Raw genomic sequence first — 22,876 nt, forward strand, 5'->3', positions numbered from 1 at the left:
CTCTGTTAATCCACACAATTGTTCACATATTCTCCCACTCTTTGACGTTTCTTCTTCTAAAGCCTGAAGCAGTGAGCCGTGCACTGGGGATCGGGTGAGGATGAACCACTGGAGAGAAAGGCAATAGACATTACTGTGGGTGTGACTGTGTTTGCTTTGGCTGGGGTTTCTGCTGGGAAAAACAAGGTGCTGTCATGTTGAACAAGCTGCAACGTACCGTATGCTCTTCCAGCACTTTTCACACATGGCTTTCAATCCATTTCCTGGTGTGGATTTAGCCCAGAATCGCTGATGTGAAAGGGATCGCTTTGTGTATTGTGACACCTGAGTTCCGTGAAATTCCTATAAATGCTCCAGGGAACTGTCTTTGCTTAGTGAAAACAGCCTTAAAGGAATAGTTAGGGGAGATGTCAGTTTTCCACATTTTCCTCTGTACCCCAGCTGTAGGTGTCATGAGGTTCTCCAAAACATCCATTCAGAGACAGGTGCAGGTTTACCGAACACGAGCTAATGCCAGAGTGTGTAGAGATGGGGTCAGTACTTGGCAAACTGGACGAGGGCAAGAAATGCTGGAAGACGTTGTGAACAAACAGACACAACAAGATACGTACACTTGGGTCAGCTGTGGCCTAAAGGTTAAGACAAGCCAGCTTGGGACACGAAGAGTGTCAGTTTGTTCCCCACAACCAACAGTAAACAGCACTGTCTCCTCCTTCAACATCCATGGGTTTAGTTCGCTTGAGCAAGGCACCTTACACCCAACTGCTCCCTGGGCATGGCTGCCCGCCACTTTGTGAGAGTGTGTGTGTGAGAGTGTGTGTGTGAGAGTGTGTGTGTGTGTGTGTAAAAATGTAAAATGTGTGTTAAATGTAAACATGTATTTGCCCAGCTCTAATATCAACAGAGCTTGCAAAAGTAGGGACAAATGGCCTCTATCGTGGGGGTTTTTACAACAAAAGAAACGCCCCAGAAACCCCCCTTCACAGGTGCAGGCGCTGTGCTGGATGTCCCAGTGCCAGAGTTACAGTCTAACTGGCCTGAAAACCCAGCAGCATCTGTTTCCAGTTAACACTTCCACTGACCTGGGACCTGTAGAAACAAGTATACTTCATTCATACAGGCAGCCTCTCTCTATCAATAAAGCTTTGAGATCAGTGAATCCAGCACAGTCTTCTCACCTCTCAAAGCTTTCGACACACTTTTCCATTTTAACACACACACACACACACACACACACACACATGCATACACAGAGGCCTGTCCTCAAAGACCCCCACACCTCTTTCTCTGTAAATGAGCAACTCACACCCTGTAGGTCACCTTCAGGTCTTGCGTTCTCGAATCTGTTTCCCCTCATTTTTTCTTCACCCTCCCAGGTCCCGCTTGGCCTATACACATTTTAAACACCTCTCCTCTGTTTTCTAAAATAATTTCAGATGCATGGCTGAAACACACAGACAAATTCTATAATAAACATTTAATCCAAACTTCTAAACACAAATGTGTGGTTGTGAGGAGAAGTCCCAAATATATAAATATGTAAATAGTTTATTTCTGTGTAAGTAATGTATTAATTATATAATTACACATACATATTATGTGTTATAAAAACACTATTTAATGTTAGTATTTCAAGTTACAATAAGTGTGTAGAAAAACAAAGGAATGAAAATGTTAAAGACAGACAAAAGCACTTACTTCACTGTATGTCCTCCCTCTGTGCTCTGTATGTTTTTAGGGATCTGAAGGGCTTAGTGGTGACCCTGAGCTCAGAGGGTCACCTGCAGTGCTCCTACATGGGCACTGACCCATCCTTCTTCACGGCACCTAAAGTGGATGCAAGGGAGGTCAACTATGACGAAGTAGACGCAGAAATGAAGGCTCTGCACAAAGTCATTCGCGAAGCCACTAGGAACCAAGGTACGACACTGGCCAGATACATTGACAATAGTGGGATATTCCTCCACGTTCTGTACAGTTAAATCAGTTGTAAACAAGGTCATTTAGAGTGGTTTTACCTCTAAAGGTTCTTCACAGATTACATGAAAAGCTTATGAATATGACAGGACAGTCTGAGTTATCACTGTTTTTTCACTGACAATATTATATATATCAGGTTCTGAAGGGTTTGGGTAATAAATATGTCGTCTATGAGGGCGTTTCTATTCCTGCCGAGCTGCCTTTCTGCAGACACATGCAGCTCTCTAAGTGTTCATCATGTAGCTCTCTAAGTGTTCATCATGTCCAGCATTACAAGAGATTACTGAGATGCTGTAGTTGGACAGAAGTAATGTCACCCCACCCCCCCCACACACACACTGCACACTACTGTTATTTACTCCCCTCCACTCTCCTCAGTGAGCAGAATCACTTCTGACTCTAGTGCAAGGACTCTGTACTGCAACAGAGAAATGGGCAGGTGCACAAATAATATTAATAATAAGGTAAAAAAAAACAAAACAAAACAGAAGGCAAGCTTTACTTGCTGCTCTTAAGCTGTTCATGAATGAGCGCTCTGGGTTTATGAGACAGACCCTGTATTTGTGCTTTAGGCCTGGGTCCTGTCATTGTCACTATAAAGAATTCTTGATTGGTTTCTCTGCCCCAGATCTGTACAGTGTTATAATCTTTTGGCACGGATTCACTGAGTTATTGAATTAGGGCAAGGCTTGTGTAAACCCTGTGACAACATTCGGTAACAGACACAGGTAGTACACTGTTCGTATTTGGCTGGACAGTGTTCTGAGAAAAGAACCAACGCTGGCAGTAACCCTGATCACAAGAAACCTTAGCGACTCAGACCCTAAGCCTTTAACATCGGTGTTTTCTCTAATAACAATGTTGATGGCAGATTCAAGGCCTGGGGCTGACCTGGTTTAACCCTCGGCGGGATGGGAGACTGGAGGCTTTGTGGTTTTTAACAGACCCTCGGTGTCCCGCAGAGGGAGGGGAAGGTGAAAGAAATTCACTCTCCTGTTTTATGAGCACAGGTTGTGAAACGGACATCAGCTATGCGAGGAAGCAGCCAGGGCGAGTCTTCTCAGCATAAATCTGCGCCGTTATCTGGATGGTTTCGGGCTGGATGTTTTCATGGTAGTGCCTGGTGCAGTTTGGAGGGGCTGTGATAGATCTGATAATGAAGGCTGTTAAGACGCAGGGTGTTGGAACTGTCTCACTTGAGCACTGCTTCTCATTCTCTCTCTCTCTCTCTCTCTCTCTCTCTCTCTCTCTCTCTCTCTCTCTCTGTGTCTCTCTCTCTCTGTCTTTCTCTCTCTCTCTCTGTCTCTCTCTGACTCTCTCTCTCTCTGACTTTCTCTCTCTCTCTGATTCTGTGTCTCTCTCTCTCTCTGATTCTGTGTCTCTCTCTCTCTCTGACTCTCTCTCTGTCTCTCTGTCTCTCTCTCTCTCTCTCTCTGATTCTGTCTCTCTCTCTCTCTGTCTCTCTCTCTCTCTCTCTCTCTCTGATTCTGTCTCTCTCTCTCTCTGTCTCTCTCTCTCTCTCTCTCTCTCTCTCTCTCTCTCTCTCTCTCTCTCTCTCTCTCTCTCTCTCTGACTGCCTTTCTTTTCCAGATCAGTTTACTTCAGACCAGACATTGCTGCCTTTTTCATAAAGCTACCAAAAGGGTTCTTTGGGACTGTACCATTTAAAGAATCACTTTTAGATTCCCTTTTTTAAAGGACCGTTTTTGTTAAAGGAATAACACGTGCATTACCAGTTTCAAAGGGTTTGTGTTATTAATTAAAAAGTCTGTCTTTTAAATTTAAAGCTGTATTATATTATTATTATTATTTTATTATGCTACAGATTCCACATGTTTCTTACTTTTTTTTTTAACATAAAACAACTCAAATATGATTTTCCATTTTTGAATATTCAAAATGTTGTTAGGGTTTGAGCTGGAGTGTATGACGAGGTGTGTGAAAGGGTCAGTGATCTGGAGGCCCCTTCACATTGCTGGAGTGTTAAATAATCTAATTTTTTAATGCCTCATATATTATTGTGAGAAATGACTGCTGCTTCAGAGGCCCTCTCTGATTCTGTGTTTCGTTTTGAATGGAATGAAAATGCAATATAATGGTTGTAAATTCACATTGCCTTTCTGTCTCTTGCCAGATATCATTCCCAAAGCTGAATCAGAGGATGATCTGACAGTGACGGCTATGATCTCTACCAGCCTAGATGATGTCTCGGTAACTGTCCCTTTAAACTTACATTCTACCAGTACTGTAGACATCCACACACCCTTTTATCTTTGGGATGAGTTGAAGTGATCCAGAACCAATAATGCAACCATCAGTACTGACCTCACTAAATGCTCTTGTGGCTGAATTCAATCAAATCCTTCAACTAGCAGTAATGCTGTTCTTTTTCTCCTCAGCAAGCCCTTATTCCAGAGATGAATGAAATGGCTGTCCCTTCTGTTACAGTCAAGGTACATAAATTCACCTTTAAATCGACATTGTTTGTAATTTAACGGCCAAATCAAGGGACCTTTAAGAATTGATTGATGGATTTCCTTTATTTTCCTTTTTCAGATTAAAGTCAGCAGTCGCTTGGCTGTTGAGAACCCCAAAATGAGTGTTTGTGTGCAGCCCCCTCTGGCTGTCTCTCAGGATCAGTTTGTGTTGGAGTCTATAGGTATGTGGATATTTCTCTAATCTATCTCTGTGTATGTCTGTTAGGGCTGGACAATAATTCGATATCATTATATATCACAATACAAAAAGTTTCAATAACAATGATATGATTTTTACACACATTTTCAATATTTCAATACGTATTATTTACAGCATCTGTCCCTGACTGGTGTTCATTACAGGGTGCTGCCATCAGTTCATTGCACTCAATTTTAAAGTAAAAAATGTTAAGCCGAGAGGTTGTTGTTTGATGGGGATGTTGCTTTCAGTTCTTGGCAGATTTTCTATGGCTTTTTTATTATTATATGTTATTGACTAAAATTAAGAAATATATTGTAATATGAATTTTGGCCATATCATCCAGCTCTAATGTCGGTGTCACTCTGTATTCTCTTACAATATTGATGATAATTTGTTGGTAACAGTGGGTAACACTCCATTCAATTGCTGTTTGTGAGCCACTTTATTATTATTATCAACCCACAGTATTAAGAATATTTAACATTTATATTTATGCTTATGGGGGGCACTGTGTTGCAGCAGGTAGGGACCTGGAGATTGTGGGTTTGAGTCCCGCTCCGGGTGACTGTCTGTGAGGAGTGTGGTGTGTTCTCCCTGTGTCTGCGTGGGTTTCCTCCGGGTGACTGTCTGTGAGGAGTGTGTTGTGTTCTCTCTGTGTCTGCATGGGTTTCCTCCGGGTGACTGTCTGTGAGCAGTGTGGTGTGTTCTCTCTGTGTCTGCGTGGGTTTCCTCCGGGTGACTGTCTGTGAGGAGTGTGGTGTGTTCTCCCTGTGTTTTCCCTGTGTCTGTGTGGGTTTCCTCCGGTTGACTGTCTGTGAGGAGTGTGTTGTGTTCTCTCTGTGTCTGCATGGGTTTCCTCCGGGTGACTGTCTGTGAGCAGTGTGGTGTGTTCTCTCTGTGTCTGCGTGGGTTTCCTCCGGGTGACTGTCTGTGAGGAGTTTGTTGTGTTCTCCCTGTGTCTGCGTGGGTTTCCTCCGGTTTCCTCCCATGGTCCAAAAATCACATGTTAGTAGGTGGATTGGCGACTCAAATAGGTGTCCATAGGTGTGAGTGTGTCGTCCTGTGAAGGACAGGCGCCCCCTCCAGGGTGTGATCCCGCCTTGCGTCCAGTGATTCCAGGTAGGCTCTGGACCACTGCGACCCTGAAGTGGATTAGCGGTTACAGACAATGAATGAATGAATGAATGATTTAAGTTCATGACAGGTCTTGTACTACAAAACACCAGCCAAATACACAACTAGGTTATTTCATTGCCTCTTCTCTGGACATATAAACGATACACCCATGCAAACGTATCCCAATTTAATGTATAGCAATACTAACATAAGTTACAAAGGATTATAAGCAGTGGAATAATAAAGTGCATTGCATGTAGCTTTTTAGATACCTGAAAGAATGTTTCACCATTAACAACTGACCTTATATATACTAGATAAATATGGACAGTCTTTGTGACTGTCTGGGAGAGATTATATGATCCCACTTAAACAGGTACACATGGCAGGGCTGTGATGTGTCACTTAGTGTTGTTCCGATAGAAGTGGACAGAGATGGTCCACGGGGGCTGATACACTAGAGGCTGCTCACTCTTACCAAATGTCATCTCTCCCTCTTTATCTCCGCTTCCATTTGTTTTGTGTGAGTGGCCAGAGAAAGACACTCGTGAATGCTTATTATCAGCACTGTAATAGATCTGACAGATCAAAGCCTAGCCACTAGGAGACAGATTAGCAGGTTACGTGCAGTGTGTGTGTGAGAGAGAGACAGAGAGAGAGACAACATACATGATGACCTTAGGCAGGACTTGGGATCTGAACGAGCCTGGGCGCACACACACACACACACACACACACACACACACACACACACACAGCGACAGGAAGTCTGCCTGCCCCCTTTGATCAAAGTCGCAGGTTAAAGGTTGCTGTTTCTTTTGCATTATCACTAAGAGTGATGATGTCAGAAGAGTATGGCTGTTTTTAAAGGAAAGAAGAGTGATTAATTGAAGCTTATTTTCTCACCACAAAATAGACATGGTGCCATCCTGTCCTATGGATGCCCCAGTCAAATATCTCACACACCATCCCAGTCTCTTTTTAAAGGGGAATTCCACATCTTTTCCTGATAAATTCCCGTCATTGAGATGGTTTGATGTTATGAAGTAGAATTTCTCTATAACTGGTGACAAGAAACACAAGTGAGCCTGGTTTTTGAGTACTGTTTTTAATTAAAAAGATCCCTGAATGTATTTAGTTTTATGTATTGAAAAAGAAGAGCATTTATCATTATCTCAGGCGTCAGGGAGTGTACATTAACGTTTCATTTCAGTTCATATCATCAACAATGTGGACCAGTTCATGTATGGATTATGTCATATCAAATAACAATTTATTGTGCTTCACAAACAGACACTGCTCCTTTTCGGTGATGTGGTGCTACCCTGAAATAAACTATGTGGAATTGAAATGCAGATACAAATGCAGTTGCCTTCTCCATCTACAACGCTGTAAAATTTAATTTCGATTAAAAGTTGTAGCCCACCGCTGGTACATTATTCTTCTGAGATGGATGAGACAAATGTTTGGCACTCATTAGCCTCTGGCGAGGGCTGTTACCCTGGTCTTTACACTTCTAGGAGAGGGTGAGTGAAGTACAAAGCTTTAGACCACTTGCACTTGTCAGTGGAAGACAAAGCAGAGTGCAGGCTAGCGCTTGCAGGAAGAGCAGCGGGGAACCCGTGATGGATTTCTTACTAATGGAAGAGCATTGTGTTTTGCTTCCAGCGAACGAACTCCGGAATTAAAGCCGGGGCGTTTAACACAGGCAGCTACTCTGTCAAAATGCTCTTTCCAAGAGAGTCAAAGGCCATTTGGCATCGGAGAGTTGCTAAACTCATCTCATTTTTGTAAATCCCCAAAATTGGAGGGATATACGAGGTTGTTTCGTCTGAGCTGAGGAGCGAACTCTATTTTGCAGTGTGGAGGAACAGTGGTGTTACCCAGTAGTTAACCAAGTTATATGATGCGTATTCAATAACCTGACATCCTGCTCTTTAACCACATTGTCATTGCTTCTTTTCAAACCCGTTGTGTTAAATTTCAGACAAAACAATAAAAATCAGAGACTTCACCATCCCATTGCATGCTTTTCCCCTTTCAGAGTTGATCCTGTGCAGGTCACAACAAAGCTTCTGGCAATAACAGGGATAAGCAAGTTGCTGAACAAAATCCAAAATAAATGCTATATTAGGTTAAGAAGATGCCAAACTTGGCCTGTGCTTTACACACTGTTCTTTCTCTCCAACACCTTCATCTAGGGTTTCACCTGACCCCAAAATGTCATCCACCAGGGCGGCACAACCGCCAGAGCCACTGGAAGTTGGCTGCGGCTACTGCTGTTGAAAGTCCACACACACACTCGCACACTATAAGTGGTATTAAAGCAGAGAGATGCATTATAATTAGAAGTCATTTGTTCGGCTCGTCTCATGTTTGCAGCTGCAGTTTTATTCAGAGGTAAATACAGTTTCACAAAGCCAGCCCAAGGCTGTCATTCCACACATGCACTTGTTTTTATATCTCATTTAATTTGAGGGCATTAGTCCTACATTTTGCAATATATGCTGTCAACCTGGAAACGTGTTTATCATCTGGTTATAAACCTGAACCCAAAATCTTGTAAACGCATGGTAAACAGTGTTTCTGGTTTTTGTTGGCAATATCCAGTGAGAACAACATGTTCCAACCAGAAAGTGTGTATCCTATCAGTACTGACGGGAGAAGATCTTATATCTAATATATTTTATAGTATTTTGACATCACAGACAAATACCAGTTAATCATAAAAATGTTTTAAGATGAATGGACCATAAGTGGGCGGCACGGTGGCGCAGAAGGTTAGTGTCGCAGTCACAGAGCTCCAGGGTCCTGGAGGTTGTGGGTTTGATTCCCGCTCCGGGTGACTGTCTGTGAGGAGTGTGGTGTGTTCTCCCTGTGTCTGCGTGGGTTTCCTCCGGGTGACAGTCTGTGAGGAGTGTGGTGTGTTCTCCCTGTGTCTGCGTGGGTTTCCTCCGGGTGACTGTCTGTGAGGAGTGTGGTGTGTTCTCCCTGTGTCTGTGTGGGTTTCCTCCAGGTGACTGTCTGTGAGGAGTGTGGTGTGTTCTCTCTGTGTCAGCGTGGGTTTCCTCCGGGTGACTGTCTGTGAGGAGTGTGGTGTGTTCTCCCTGTGTCTGCGTGGGTTTCCTCCGGGTGACTGTCTGTGAGGAGTGTGGTGTGTTCTCCCTGTGTCTGTGTGGGTTTCCTCCGGGTGACTGTCTGTGAGGAGTGTGGTGTGTTCTCTCTGTGTGTGCGTGGGTTTCCTCCGGGTGCTCCGGTTTCCTCCCACAGTCCAAAAACACACGTTGGTAGGTGGATTGGCGACTCAAAAGTGTCCGTAGGTGTGAGTGAAAAGTGTGTGAGTAAATGTGTGTGTCTGTGTTGCCCTGTGAAGGACTGGCGCCCCCTCCAGGGTGTGTTCCTGCCTTGCGCCCAATGATTCCAGGTAGACTCTGGACCCACTGCGACCCTGAACTGGATAAGGGTTACAGATAATGAATGAATGATAATGGACCAAAAGTGGACAGGACAATACAGAAATTACTGTATGTGTCTGTCTGACTCCTAAAAGATTGTAGTCCACTAGTGAAGTCAGGATATATGTCTGGGAAATATACAAAAACAAACACTCACACACACATGCCATTCATCCATTTGCAAACACACACAGAGTATTTCCTTCAGGCACTTATCTCGACAAGCTGCCTCTAATGGCTCTTGATCTTTATCTTAAATGTTAAGGCAAGTGTACCTGCTCTACTGTACTGCCAATCCTGGCAACACGACCGCCTCGATTAAATTTCACTTCCGTTAAATCAGAAGCTCTGGAAAACAAACTCCTTTGTCTCATGTTCCGACTGATTTGCAAATGGCAGTCAGATCTTTGTTGATGTCTTGATGTGGAAATGTGGGGTCTGTAAGGAGATAGATGTGAAGTGTATGTGTGCAATTTCTGTTGAAAATGTTAGCTGACTAACCATGAACATTTCAGTAAAATATAAACAAAACAATCTGTAAAGTGAAATAGCTGACTTTATTTTGTTATAAATGCAGGCGTTTATGGGTTATGTGTCCTGACCTTTCTCCTGAGTAGTGACCGCAGTCTCCTACAATGTCACAGTACCTAACCTTAACCCACCATTAGTGCTTGGAGGCAGGTAGCCACTGCTTTTACACGCCCTGAGGGTCATAGGCCACCATTCCCCGTCAGCCCTTGACTCCTGAGTGCGACCGCACACAAACTCCTGACCGTGGAGGGTGTCAAACACCCCCTGAGCTGGGATGTCCACTAGCTTTCTCTCAGCCTCGGAATACCTCCCTTAAGTGCTTCCTTTGTGTGCTGTGTGAAGTGTGCATCAACTCGGCCATGACCCCTCTCTCAAACGCGTCCCAAGGGTGGGCTGCAATGTCAGCAAGGGTCAAGCGAGGTCAGCTGAGATGCCCTCTGGTTTACTCGAGCCCCTCAGGGCAGGCCAAGAGTTTTTTCCCCCCTGTTCTCTCCCTCTTGTCACACTTTCTAAGTGCCACTAATGGTGTGGGAGTGAAGTGTGAGCTGTTAGAGGGACCGGTTTCTTGTTTGCCCACAGTGTCGGAATGGAGAGGTTAAATGCCTGCCCTTGTGGAGGGAGCTGGGGGCGATGGAGCGAGAAGGAGAGAGCTTGTCAGAATGTAGGATTGCTGTTGTGGCTCTTGTAGCTTAAGCTAGGTTGACGTTACACAAGTTCTTCCCAGTATGTAGTTGCAATTGCAGGAGGCTGTTGAAGATGATGGTCAGCAAAAAAAAAAAACGAATGGACATGAGAAGCAGGCACCTTTTTCTTTTTCTCCCCAATTTAATTGCCTGGATTCCCCTGGCCACACAGTGCTAGCACGACAATAAACTGATGCTGATCAATATGTCTTCCCAGAAATATTTGTGATAAACAAAATGTTTGCCATTTTAAACCACTGATATAATGATAATATAATATCATTATAATACAATTATACCTCTTTAAAAGCTAAGCACCACTTAATGGCCCTCCATGAATATTCCACATTGTTGTAGTTACTGACAGATATAAGTATGAATTAAAATGAAAATAGCTGCTTAATTTGCTTTAAAACTGACAATTTTATTAAACTGACGGAAAAACGCGAGCTCTCTACGGAAAATCCTGAAGGCAACCGTGACGTCACTGGTGGACAACAGCTGAACAACGCCGCGGTAAAACACCGTTATGACTGACTGTTATGACAGTATCTAGCTAAATAACCAACATTATTCATGACAATAGCCGAGCAATAAGCTAAACTCAAATGTAGAGGCACCGTTATTCTTGTAAATGTGATCGAAGTCGAACTCGAATTCATCCGACACTATAAACCTCCGTAATGCAGCTACGTAGCCGAGTATAATCTGAGACACCGAGTTTAGCGAGTCAAGCTAACGTTAACTAACACCAACTAAAACAGGCGAAGTGAGTGTCCTTACCCTGTTTACCTCCATGTTACAGAGGCTCTTGAACACCTTTCGTTGGTGTCCTTACATGCCCATATTGTTGGAAAAGCGCCAGTGAAATGAGCTACAGATAACGGAGTGAGCGGATGGTCCTTTCCAAAGTGCTTCTAGAGTGTTGTCCACCATCTACGTCACAGGCAAGACGCCTATTACAGTTTCCCAACACCGTTGGGGGGGGGTGGGGGGGGCAACAGTCTTTTAAACCTTATTCCTTCAATTAGTAAGAAATAACATGTTTTCTGACTATCAATAAACACAAGTTAGTGTCCCCAAGGCAACAAAAACCCCCTCAGAGCATGGGGAAAAAACCACTGAGAGGACCCAAATCCCAAAGTGGAACTTATCCTCCTCTGGACATCACCAGCGCTGATGAAACAGGTTCAGTGTCTGCATTGATATTTTTGTTTTTGCTTTTAAATCTTGACATGCAGTTTTGTTTTTAAAAATCACATTCAAGGGTATATCTTTAATGACGACAAAAATATATAAATAACTGTTGTGGTCAGAGTCAAAAAGCATATATCCGATGATTCAGCAACATGGTCTTGAAATATAAGATACTTCTCCTAGAAAACTGTTCGAAAATCTGATTTCACAATGGCATTTTATACCGGCCTTGGCTTGACACATCTTGGCTTCCCGAAACTCCCCGTTCCCACCCTCCCACGTCCACTGGGTAGGGCAGGGCCAGTGCGTGTCCAATCTTGGGTTAACTAGCCGTGTGTTGGGAGCTGAAGCTGCACCAGCCCAGGTGACTTAGCTGTTGCTATGTGTCAAGATACACAAGGGCCAATACTACTCAATATTGATACAAGCCAATCGTTTGTGTACATCTTTCAAAAACAACAGTGCACACGATACAAAACTGATGAAAAGACAAATAGGCCAGTCACAATATTTACATAACTGACTTACAATGTGTAAAATATATAAACATTCTGCAATCATTTTTTGCTGCCGGCAGTATTGCTCATTAAATATTCTTAATAACATATTTTTGGTTAAAAGCTCATTGCTCTTTAAGGCTAAACACCAACTCTATGAAAGTGTCAAACAAATAAATACAGTGGAATTTGAGTTCCAAACTTTGGGCTATGACCTGGAAAGTTGCTTAGTTACACCAGTTGTAAAATGTGCTCTATATATTAAATGAAATTAAAATGACATGTTAAAAAAAATGTTCAAGAAATGCAAAAGACGATATCTTCCTTCTTCTACTTCTGTTTGGTTCCTTTGCCCTCTTTCTCCACTCTCACTCTTTTCATGACGTTAGTGAGTAAAAATGCAATAGCTCCACTCCCCACTTCTCGCAGACAGATGGAAGGTTCCCTGCGCCAAAGAGAGTCATCTATAACCCTTCTCCTCCCTGCACAACCTGGTTGAGCCACTCGCATCCAGGCTTTAATGTGTCACATCAATTACATCATAACTAATCCAGCCTTTTACCAAAATCCAGCCTTCTCAGGACTTTAGACCTGTTCTTCATCAGTAAACTTCTTCCAGCAAAGTGTAGCTGGGGTTTATATGAGAGTATATTACTGTTTTAATTTTGTGTAGTCTTTACATTTCCAAGCAGTTTGTAGCTCTGAAGCTAGCTTCCTATTCACTGGCTTCTAATTCTAATTTTCTGCTCCAAATTAAACTACTGTAGCAGTTACATTCTGCAGTCTCAGCACCGTTTTAAGGTGGAATGAAAAATAGAATGAGGCAACTACGCCAGCTTCAGCCTTCAAACAACTGTTTATGTCTAAAATATATCAGGAATATCTAAACAATAAAGTTATCACAAAATGGCAGCATTCACAGATACCTGATTAAATGGGATGGTAGGTGTGGTTCCAAAGGCTAGGCTGAGTTAATGGGTGTGGATAGGCCCTATTTACTTAATGTGATAAAATGCCATACAGCTTATATCATTAAATGCCATTTTAAAAGAGTAAAGTACATCACGATTCACAGAAGGCACAATAACAATTTACATATGTGAACTAGCATAGGAAATATAATTTTGTTGACTAGGTCTCATTCTTTAAATTTATGCGTATTGCTTTTTTGTGTTTGTAGGCAGTGGATCTCAAGTGGTGGTGACGTTCTCAGCTTTTCTGAATGGCCACTACTCACCAGCTGACCTCACTGGAGACATCGCAGTGTCCTACAGCTCCCCCACAGGTACATGCACATACACTCAGGCATTGGCACACAAACTCATGTTGTTGCTGTCTCTGTGTTATTCCCTTTATACTTCTTTCTTTTATGCTTTTTAGACTAAAAATAAATAAAATATTTAAATATACAGATAACTTGTGACTGTGATATTGGCATTTAAAGCAACACTATACTGTAGTTTTACCTTGAAATTACGGCTTTAAAATCATTGTGAAGTTCCCCTGAGCTGCAATAAGGAGAATACAGCCTCTGTTTGTTGCTACTCTGGGCTCAGCACTGCAGAAACTGCTCTTTGTTACTTTTGGAGAAGAGTAGGAAACCACCTCCCCTCTCTCCCCTTTCCCCCTTGATTTCAAGATGAAAAAAACATTTATGCTCTGTAGGAAGATCCCAGTAGTAACAAAAAAAAACCCCTCAAACCCCCTCAAACCCTACCTAGTGTTTCTTTAATGAAAATTCTGAAATATGGCCTCAGTATCATTAAGATCTTCTGCATACCAAATTCCAAATCTGACCCTAGATCAGTGCTCTGGGAAACTCTGTACATGTAGGTCTTGGCCAGTTTAGAGCAGGTTCTGAATCCAGACTGTGTTTAAGCTCTGGAAGACATTATCCTCTTCCCTCTCAGAGCCTCTTAATTTCAATGAAAATGTCATGCTGGTTTTTATGATTATTTTACTCGATTCGAAATGTTCTCTGAGAAAAAGTGAAAAGGCTCACGTTTGTGCCGTTGTTTCCCTTGGACGCTGTACGCTTTGGCCGCTTCTCGTGGAAAGCTTCCTAAAGAGCTTTAAATCTGGATTTTTTCTCCCTCCCTCGGTTTTATTGTCGCGCTAAAAATAGTGAGTGGAAAGGTTTTCTCTGTCTCTCACAGGCTAGACCTACTCGCACTGACATATTAGATCACAGGCAGGACCTGGTTCTCACACACGCACATTGTCACACCTTTTAGCACAAGCTTGTTACACAGAGGGGGAAACCCCAGTCCCAGTGGAGGGCTAGGGTGTACACACAGTACATACAGACCTCAGAGAGACAGATTAGCCATGTGTTCTCCACTCTTTTTTTTTTTTGCTTTTCTGCTCTGTCTCACTCTACAGTTTAAGATTATCTTGTTGCTTATATAAGTATAAGGTCAAAGAGGTATATGGTGAAAAACAAGGACGGCATTAGACCCAGTTTACAGTAAAATGTTGCAGTGCCACAGTAAAATCACAGCGGTAAAATGTCAATTTTATCCTGGATTGCTGAAAACTAAAGGACACGGCATGCACATTCTCTACAGGCGATATACTTTCCATAACGCCCCAGTGTCTTTCCAAAACCTGCGCAATTAACACTTTTAGTCTGAGCCAGTTTAGCTTCTGTACAGTGTAATCTATCTATCTATCGTTACACTTATATAGCGCCTTTCTAAATACCCAAGGACGCTTTACAATCCACACTGCTCAGAACACTCAATCCACACAAACACTGGTGAGAAGCGGCAGCCAAACGCGCACAGCGTACTCTCGACCAGGAACGACCGTCCACCTGGAGGACTGCATCGGGCACTAGGGTTTCACCCAGGACAGAGCGCCAATCCATATCTGGGCTCACACACATTCACTCACACATACAGACATTCATTCACATACACAGACAGACATTCACATACACACTCATTCACTCACACACCAGGACAGTTATTAGACAGAAGCCTACCCTCCATGTTTTTGGACTGTGGGAGGAAACCGGAGACCCCGGAGGAAACCCACACAGACACGGGGAGAACATGGAAACTCCACCCAGATGGGACTTGAACCCAAGATCCCAGCGCTGGGAGGTGAACGTGCTCACCACTAAGCCACCGTGCCGTAATGAACATTCTGAGATATTTAAAAATAAGTCAGCTGTGTATCAGAAGAAGTAATGATAGCTCATCCTTACATGTTTTAGTTATAGCTGTTTATAACAGTAAAACCTACCAAAACCACTAAATCAAACAGACTGATATTCACTGCCCACAGAAAATATTAGTAAGAGCATGTAACACCACCTGACATACATTTCTCAGGATAGGATCCTCCCTTTCCCCAACACATGCATGCACACTTCAAAGTCACTCACACAAGTCATTTGAAGGCTTATAGCACATACTTCACATTCACTCACACTCACGCTGATGTCCATGGAGCAGCTGCCCGTGTCACATTAGCACTCCTGCTGTCACCACGCCAGTGTTGCCCCCCTGACAGTACCCCCCCACCACATAACTGAGAGGAGCTGTATGCCCAGAGCGGAAAAATGAGAAAAGACCAAGACTAAGAAGGGATTTGCGCCTGTCGAGTCCACTTTGAAAGCCACTCAACTGGGATTTACCCAAGTGGACTGTCTTTTAGAAGCCTTGTCTCCTAGAGTGGAGACAGATGCTCTAGGGCTGAATGAACTACAGTGTGTACAAGAGGACTGAGAGGAATGGAGGATCTGGTGTCATGTCAAGTTTTATTGTCATCTCCTCAGAAGCTGGTCGTAATGAGAACACTAGTCTACATGACACCCTCTAAAACCCGCTAGAGGTCTGACATGTAGTGTATTATATGAACAGGCAGAGTGTCTACCTTTGCTGAAGGAACAGCTTCTTCTGGCCTGTGAAGGAGTTAGACTAGATGATGGAACATGTCTGTATGGATTTGATGGCGTCCAGGTACAGAAGCATTGGTGAGGTCAGGTGCTGACGTTAAGGGATTAATTCCTGGATCACAAACGCTATCCTTCTGTCATGCCAGAAGTGTTGGAAGGTGCCCTGTTATTTGAGAGAATATAGTTCCATTCCTTCACAGCTCAGTGCTGGGAGGCTTTGTACTTCTGTAGCCTACAGAAGACTAGATTAGTAATAAAGTGGAAACATTGTTGACCTAAATACAGCAGATAAGGCTTCAGTTCCCCATCTAAATGTCAAAAATGTAAATATAATTATAGATTGATGATATAATGTGTCAATAAAACTACCATATTCCCCACCCTTGATATTTCATACACTATGCTATAAATTACGCAACACTTAAGTACAGAAGATCAGACAGTAGCCACATAGGATTGACAATACGTGCAACTGTACAGTAGCTGCAGTTGGTTTTGTAACCGTTTCCTTTAGGATGGCATTCCCCAAGTCTTAGCTGTGTGTGAATGAGAGAGGAGTGATAAATGAACAACACGTTTACAAGCATCACTTGGTGTTTGACTAAATCCAGCACTAACCTTCCACTTTGGCTTTGGTAGCTGGTGCACACATCCAAACACCAGATGCTGGGTTTCATCAGCTTTAACGAAGTGTGAAATACACAACGAGTGAAGGGTAGCCACTCTATCCCTTCAGCCGACTGCTAGAGGAGATGTCTAGGTCTGACGCAAGAGCTCCACTGTTTAGACATACACCCGTTTGTCTAAAGTCTGCTCTTAGAGTGATGCTGTTGAAATAGCAGTATATTCTTTAAAAAATAACGGTGCTACAAAAGGTACTTTGAGCGATGCCATAGAAGAACTACTTTTGGTTCCTTAAAGAACCATTTACGCTGATATATTTTAATTAGTAAAGAACATTAACACTGGGTGATGGACACACATTTCTTAAACAAAAATGGTTCTTTATGGAACCAAAAGTGGTCTTTAAATGGCATCGCTCAAAGAACCTTTTGTAGCACCTTTTAAAGTGTATAGAGAGCTTTGGAGATCATATGGAGAGATTTAAAAAAACATTAGAATATGATATATATGTTCAGAAAAGTTGTAAAATCAAAGTACAAAAAGAGGTTAATTGACAAACTCTTGGGGTAAGAATGAGTTTACACCATGGTCCAAAAATATGAAAGACAGCCGTGTTTATACAGGGTACAGTAGTGTCTTTATCTAAGTCTGCTTTTGACAAATATGAGTTGACAAAAAGATTTTCATAATTAGACCACCCCCTGCAACACTGGAATCATATAAACTAGAACAATTTTGTCAGATGTTGTGACTCTGTTGAGCAGCTAGTGAAGAGTGAGGGTTGAATAGAGAGATAGAGGAGGGCCGCCTACTCTTTGACATTAAATGGACAGGCGGATATTACATTTGGTAACTACTATGAAAAGCTGTAAGCAGGTTTTCTTTTACTTATCCTTACACTTCATCCATTTTCTGTTGTTCAAAACTTTAAACATATCATTATAATGGGTTAATAATGGTTTTCTTAGACACCAGAGGCAGATTTGTATTTGCGCCCTCCCGCTGTCATAGATAGTGGTGTAGAGAGGAGTGTTAGGTTTTAGAAAGCTCAGTTTGAGCGACTGATGTGGGCACTACTTAAAATGCCTGGGACTGCATGTAATGGCAGTTTAACACAGAAATAAAAATGGGGCCGGCGGGGGCTTACGGAGGGAGTTGAAGTTTCCGTCATGGTAGACCGGTCAGCGCTGTGCATTCGGACAAAGCTCTACCCAACTTTTCAGCATACACGGCGAGGCTCTTCCAAACCAGACTCATGTGGCTCGTCGCCATTCCACATCCAGCCCTGGAAGCTGATGAGGATTTTTAAAGCCCTGGCGGGGCACTGGCACTCCACTAGGCCAAGACACCACCCGCCCCGGCTCCGTCTCAGGTGTTGTTTCAGAAGGTGGGACACTGGCCGAATGTGTTGAGTGCCGCAGCTATTATGGGCCAGTGTGGAGGAAACTTAAGCACTTAAAGACTTTTTAAAGAGGAGTGAAGTCGTGCTGGAAGGAAAGCGGGGTGTTTACAGTGAGAAACTTCTCTGTACTTTTCCTTCTCCACCTGCTGACTTTTCTGTTCACAGCTTTAAAGTAAAAACCCACAAATTGGTCACATTTGTATGATGTTTCTTCTTATCCAGCGATAACAATGAATGCCGAAATTTGGGCTCAAATTAGATGTTTTGAAAGTTTATTAAGTGAAAATATGTCCACACCTGGAGCGAACGTATTTCAGCAACTTTAACCTCAGTCAATAAACGGAGCTTTTATGTTAACATGTTTTAATTATTCATTCATTCATTCATTATCTGTAACCCTTATCCAGTTCAGGGTCTCGGTGTGTACAGAGCCTACCTGGAATCATTGGGCGCAAGGCAGGAACACACCCTGGAGGGGGCGCCAGTCCTTCACAGGGCAACACACACTCACACACATTCACTCACACCTACGGACACTTCTGAGTCACCAATCCACCTACCAACGTGAGTTTTTGGACTGTGGGAGGAAACCGGAGGAAACCCACGCGGACACGGGGAGAACACACCAACTCCTCACAGACAGTCACCCGGAGGAAACCCATGCAGACACAGGGAGAACACACCACACTCCTCACAGACAGTCACCTGGAGGAAACCCACGCAGACACAGGGAGAACACACCACACTCCTCACAGACAGTTACCTGGAGGAAACCCACGCAGACACAGGGAGAACACACCACACTCCTCACAGACAGTCACCCGAAGGAAACCCACGCAGACACAGGGAGAACACACCACACTCCTCACAGACAGTCACCTGGAGGAAACCCACGCAGACACAGGGAGAACACACCACACTCCTCACAGACAGTCACCTGGAGCGGGAATCGAACCCACAACCTCCAGGTCCCTGGAGCTGTGTGACTGCGACACTACCTGCTTTGCCACCGTGCCGCCCCATATTTTAATTACTTATTCTAAAATTTTACATGCAGTTGTACATGAGATCTGACTTATATAAAGGCTACTCAGCTTGATTCTGATGCAACAGTGCTCTGCACATGTCTTTTCCCACCCTTAACTCAGCTGATTCTACTAAACAGCAAATTAATATGCCTTTTGGGTTGAATAGGGCGTGTAAGTGCATAGAAAATACTAAACTGTCTAGGGCAAGGGTGCTCAAGGGCCAAGATTGGGAAGCAAAACACTGGATTTTGCTCCAATTTCATGTCACTGTGGTCATTCTTGGAAACCAAAACACACTCGAGCTTTGGAAAATCAAGTTACTTTAATTTTACTAAAATGGATATGTTTTTCTTCATTTTTTTTTGGGAAAATCCATCTACGTATCTGACATCACTGGTAAAACACAGCCACTACAAAGTGGATATTTATTTATATATTTATGCAATTTCATAAATAGATTCAGGGCGGCACGTTGGTGCAGCAGGTAGTGCAGCAGTCACACAGCTCCAGGAACCTGTGGTGTGTTCTCCCTGTGTCTGCGTGGGTTTCCTCTGGGTGACTGTCTGTGAGGAGTGTGGTGTGTTCTCTCTGTGTCTGCGTGGGTTTTCTCCGGGCGAATGTCTGTGAGGAGTGTGGTGGGTTTCCTCCGGGTGACTGTCTGTGAGGAGTGTGGTGTGTTCTCCCTGTGTCTGTGTGGGTTTCCGCCGGGTGACTGTCTGTGAGGAGTGTGGTGGGTTTCCTCCGGGTGACTGTCTGTGAGGAGTGTGGTGTGTTCTCCCTGTGTCTGTGTGGGTTTCCTCTGGGTGACTGTCTGTGAGGAGTGTGGTATGTTCTCCCTGTGTCTGCATGGGTTTCCTCCGGGTGACTGTCTGTGAGGAGTGTGGTGTGTTCTCTCTGTGTCTGTGTGGGTTTCCTCCGGGTGACTGTCTGTGAGGAGTGTGGTGTGTTCTCCCTGTGTCTGCGTGGGTTTCCTCCGGGTGACTGTCTGTGAGGAGTGTGGTGTGTTCTCCCTGTGTCTGCGTGGGTTTCCTCCGGGTGACTGTCTGTGAGGAGTGTGGTGTGTTCTCCCTGTGTCCGCGTGGGTTTCCTCCGGGTGACTGTCTGTGAGGAGTGTGGTGTGTTCTCCCTGTGTCTGCGTGGGTTTCCTCCGGGTGACTGTCTGTGAGGAGTGTGGTGTGTTCTCCCTGTGTCCGCGTGGGTTTCCTCCGGGTGCTCCTGTTTCCTCACACAGTACAAAAAAACACGCTGTTAGGTGGATTGGCGACTCAAATAGTGTCCGTAGGTGTGTGTGTGTGTGTGTGTTGCCCTGTGAAGGACTGGCGCCCCCTCCAGGGTGTATTCCCGCCTTGCGCCCAATGATTCCAGGTAGGCTCTGGACCCACCGCGACCCTGAACTGGATAAGCGGTTACAGATAATGAATGAATGAATAAATAGATTCATTGACTGTTTTTACCTTCAGTTCTAACTTTAACTTAAACCATTTCAAGTGTTGATAGCTTTCTTCTTCAGTGAATGATCGCTCTATAAAGTGTCTGGTTTTACAAATTCTCATAGATCTCTCCTCTAATTTAGTTTTTCTCATTTCCCACATGCTATTTAGGTCTCCCCTAATTACACGATGCTCCTGGGTGGGTAAAACCTAACACATAATCCCTAGACGTGTGAAGTGCCACCACGTCTTTGGAAACTGTGTCTAAAACATTATAATTGCTGCTTAATGTGATTAAAAGACTTAAAGATCACTAACAGTTAATATTGTTAACTCTGTTTATAGGTGCTAGTGTTATCTGTCAGTGAGTGGTAGTGGGAGAGTGGGGGTTATCCCAGCATTCCTCTTTCTAATAGCTACAGTACACAGCATAAATCAGTGTCATAATATGTACGGCATAAATGAATAATATGTTTAAAGGTTTCAAATGGTTTAAACAGCTTTCATCACCATTTTTCCATAAACGTTATTCTCTACAATGAATCATGTTGTTGACTGATCCTTGCCTCCGTCCATTTGTTTTATACATTTTTTCAAAGCTATATTTGTTTTTTTTACATCATACGTTCCTGCAAACCGTGCGCCAGCAAGCGAGCGCCGTACGCCACGTCTGTGCATGTGTTTGTGTATGTGTCAGCGCGTGCTGATCTGAGCTAGTGTATTCTCTCACAAGTGACACTTATTTTTTTCCCCTTTCTCTCTCCTTCTGCTGCCCATGAAAGAGCTGAACCCTGCAGGTGAGTGCCGCCACTGACAGGAAGGACTAGAGTAGTGTTTACGCTAGTCCGAAATACGATACACCTCACACACAGACACGGAAAAAAATCCTTCTGAACTTTCATTCGCTCTCTTGCACACAGCTCCACTGTACATACACACATTCCACATGTATACAGAAACCTTTACAGACATATACAACACAGGCCATACAGAGACATAAACATACATCCATGCTTTCATTATGCACATGTGTTTACAGCCGGCGTCATACGCTCCCACTCACTGCAACTCCAGCCACTGAGACACACTCCAAACCTCAGAGCTTTGATTTTAATGAGTGATGGAAGTCATGCAGTCATTGTGAGACATTTCTATCGTGTTTATTTTAGATAACCATGCTGTTTTGTGTCATGCACTCACCTGCCAACAATAATGCACATACACTGAGTGGTACTCAGTGCTCTTGGGGTTTTCTCCACAGTTGGCAGTTTGGGGGAGGTCATGGTAGTGATGTGTAGGCCAGTGCATGGCTTCCTGTTGATATGTGGACACAGAGGAAGGAAGATCTCCTCTAAACTTCCTAAAGTGATGGCTTGGCCAAAAATCTAATTTCCCTCTTACACAAAATGTAGTCCATCAGCTAAGAAGCATGTATTACACTGAAGCTAATGTAATGTGGCTAATGTAACTACGCAGCTAAAGTAATGGACTGGGCATTTCTGCGTCTGGTTTTATAGATGGCATAAATCATAGACTGTAAACTTCCAATATTTTTAGCTGGCATTATTCTTCGAGTCCCGATCCAAATATAAAGCATTCGTCTTTTGTAGGTTTTTGTCCAGTAAAAGTGAACCAAGAATGATGTTATCAGCAGCAGTGCAAACTGACTCCATCTTGGTTTTATTATTATTTTTTAAATGTTTAATATTGACTTTCTTTGTTGAAACTAGTATTTCCAAATGTGAATCTAACTGAGCAGTTATTATTCATTCATTCATTCATTCTCTGTAACCCTTATCCAGTTCAGGGTCGCGGTGGGTCCAGAGCCTACCTGGAATCATTGGGCGCAAGGCAGGAATACACCCTGGAGGGGGCGCCAGTCCTTCACAGGGCAACACAGACACAGACACACACATTCACTCACACCTACGGACAATTTTCAGTCGCCAATCCACCTACCAACGTATGTTTTTGGACTGTGGGAGGAAACCGTAGCCCCCAGAGGAAACCTATGCGGACACGGGGAGAACACACCAACTCCTCACAGAGCAGTTATTATACCTAGCTGAAATCAGATTGTTCCTAAAGCATGCCTTTTGGGCAGGCAGATATTATAGTTGTTTAAAATAACTTTGTTACAGTGTATGCGTCCCACGTCAGACAAAATGAGTTAATATCTCAGGGTAAAACACTCTCACGTCTGACAGTGTCAGACATTAGGGAAAAGGGTTCCGAGACAATCATCAAGTTAAAATGACAGGTGGCACATGCCAAAACCTTGGATGGTAAATTTGTGTTAAGAGTTTGTTTTTTTCTTACTGTTTTAAGGCCAAATTAAATTAATCAGTAG

The 22,876-nt window shown here is 43.5% G+C and overlaps 1 protein-coding gene across 1 annotated transcript in view; it reads left to right on the forward strand.

Moving 5' to 3' along the window:
• LOC136678503 (protein PTHB1-like) overlaps window positions 1-22,876 on the forward strand; it is a 53,814-nt gene that overhangs the window by 22,378 nt on the left and 8,560 nt on the right. The window contains exons 10-15 of the mRNA XM_066656551.1: window positions 1,739-1,920; window positions 4,115-4,191; window positions 4,380-4,433; window positions 4,537-4,639; window positions 13,319-13,423; window positions 21,309-21,323. Coding sequence (XP_066512648.1) covers window positions 1,739-1,920; window positions 4,115-4,191; window positions 4,380-4,433; window positions 4,537-4,639; window positions 13,319-13,423; window positions 21,309-21,323 — 536 coding nt within the window. The remainder of the gene's footprint in view (window positions 1-1,738; window positions 1,921-4,114; window positions 4,192-4,379; window positions 4,434-4,536; window positions 4,640-13,318; window positions 13,424-21,308; window positions 21,324-22,876) is intronic.

Source organism: Hoplias malabaricus, chromosome Y, assembly GCF_029633855.1.
Source record: "Hoplias malabaricus isolate fHopMal1 chromosome Y, fHopMal1.hap1, whole genome shotgun sequence".
Classification (NCBI taxonomy): Eukaryota; Metazoa; Chordata; class Actinopteri; order Characiformes; family Erythrinidae; genus Hoplias; species Hoplias malabaricus.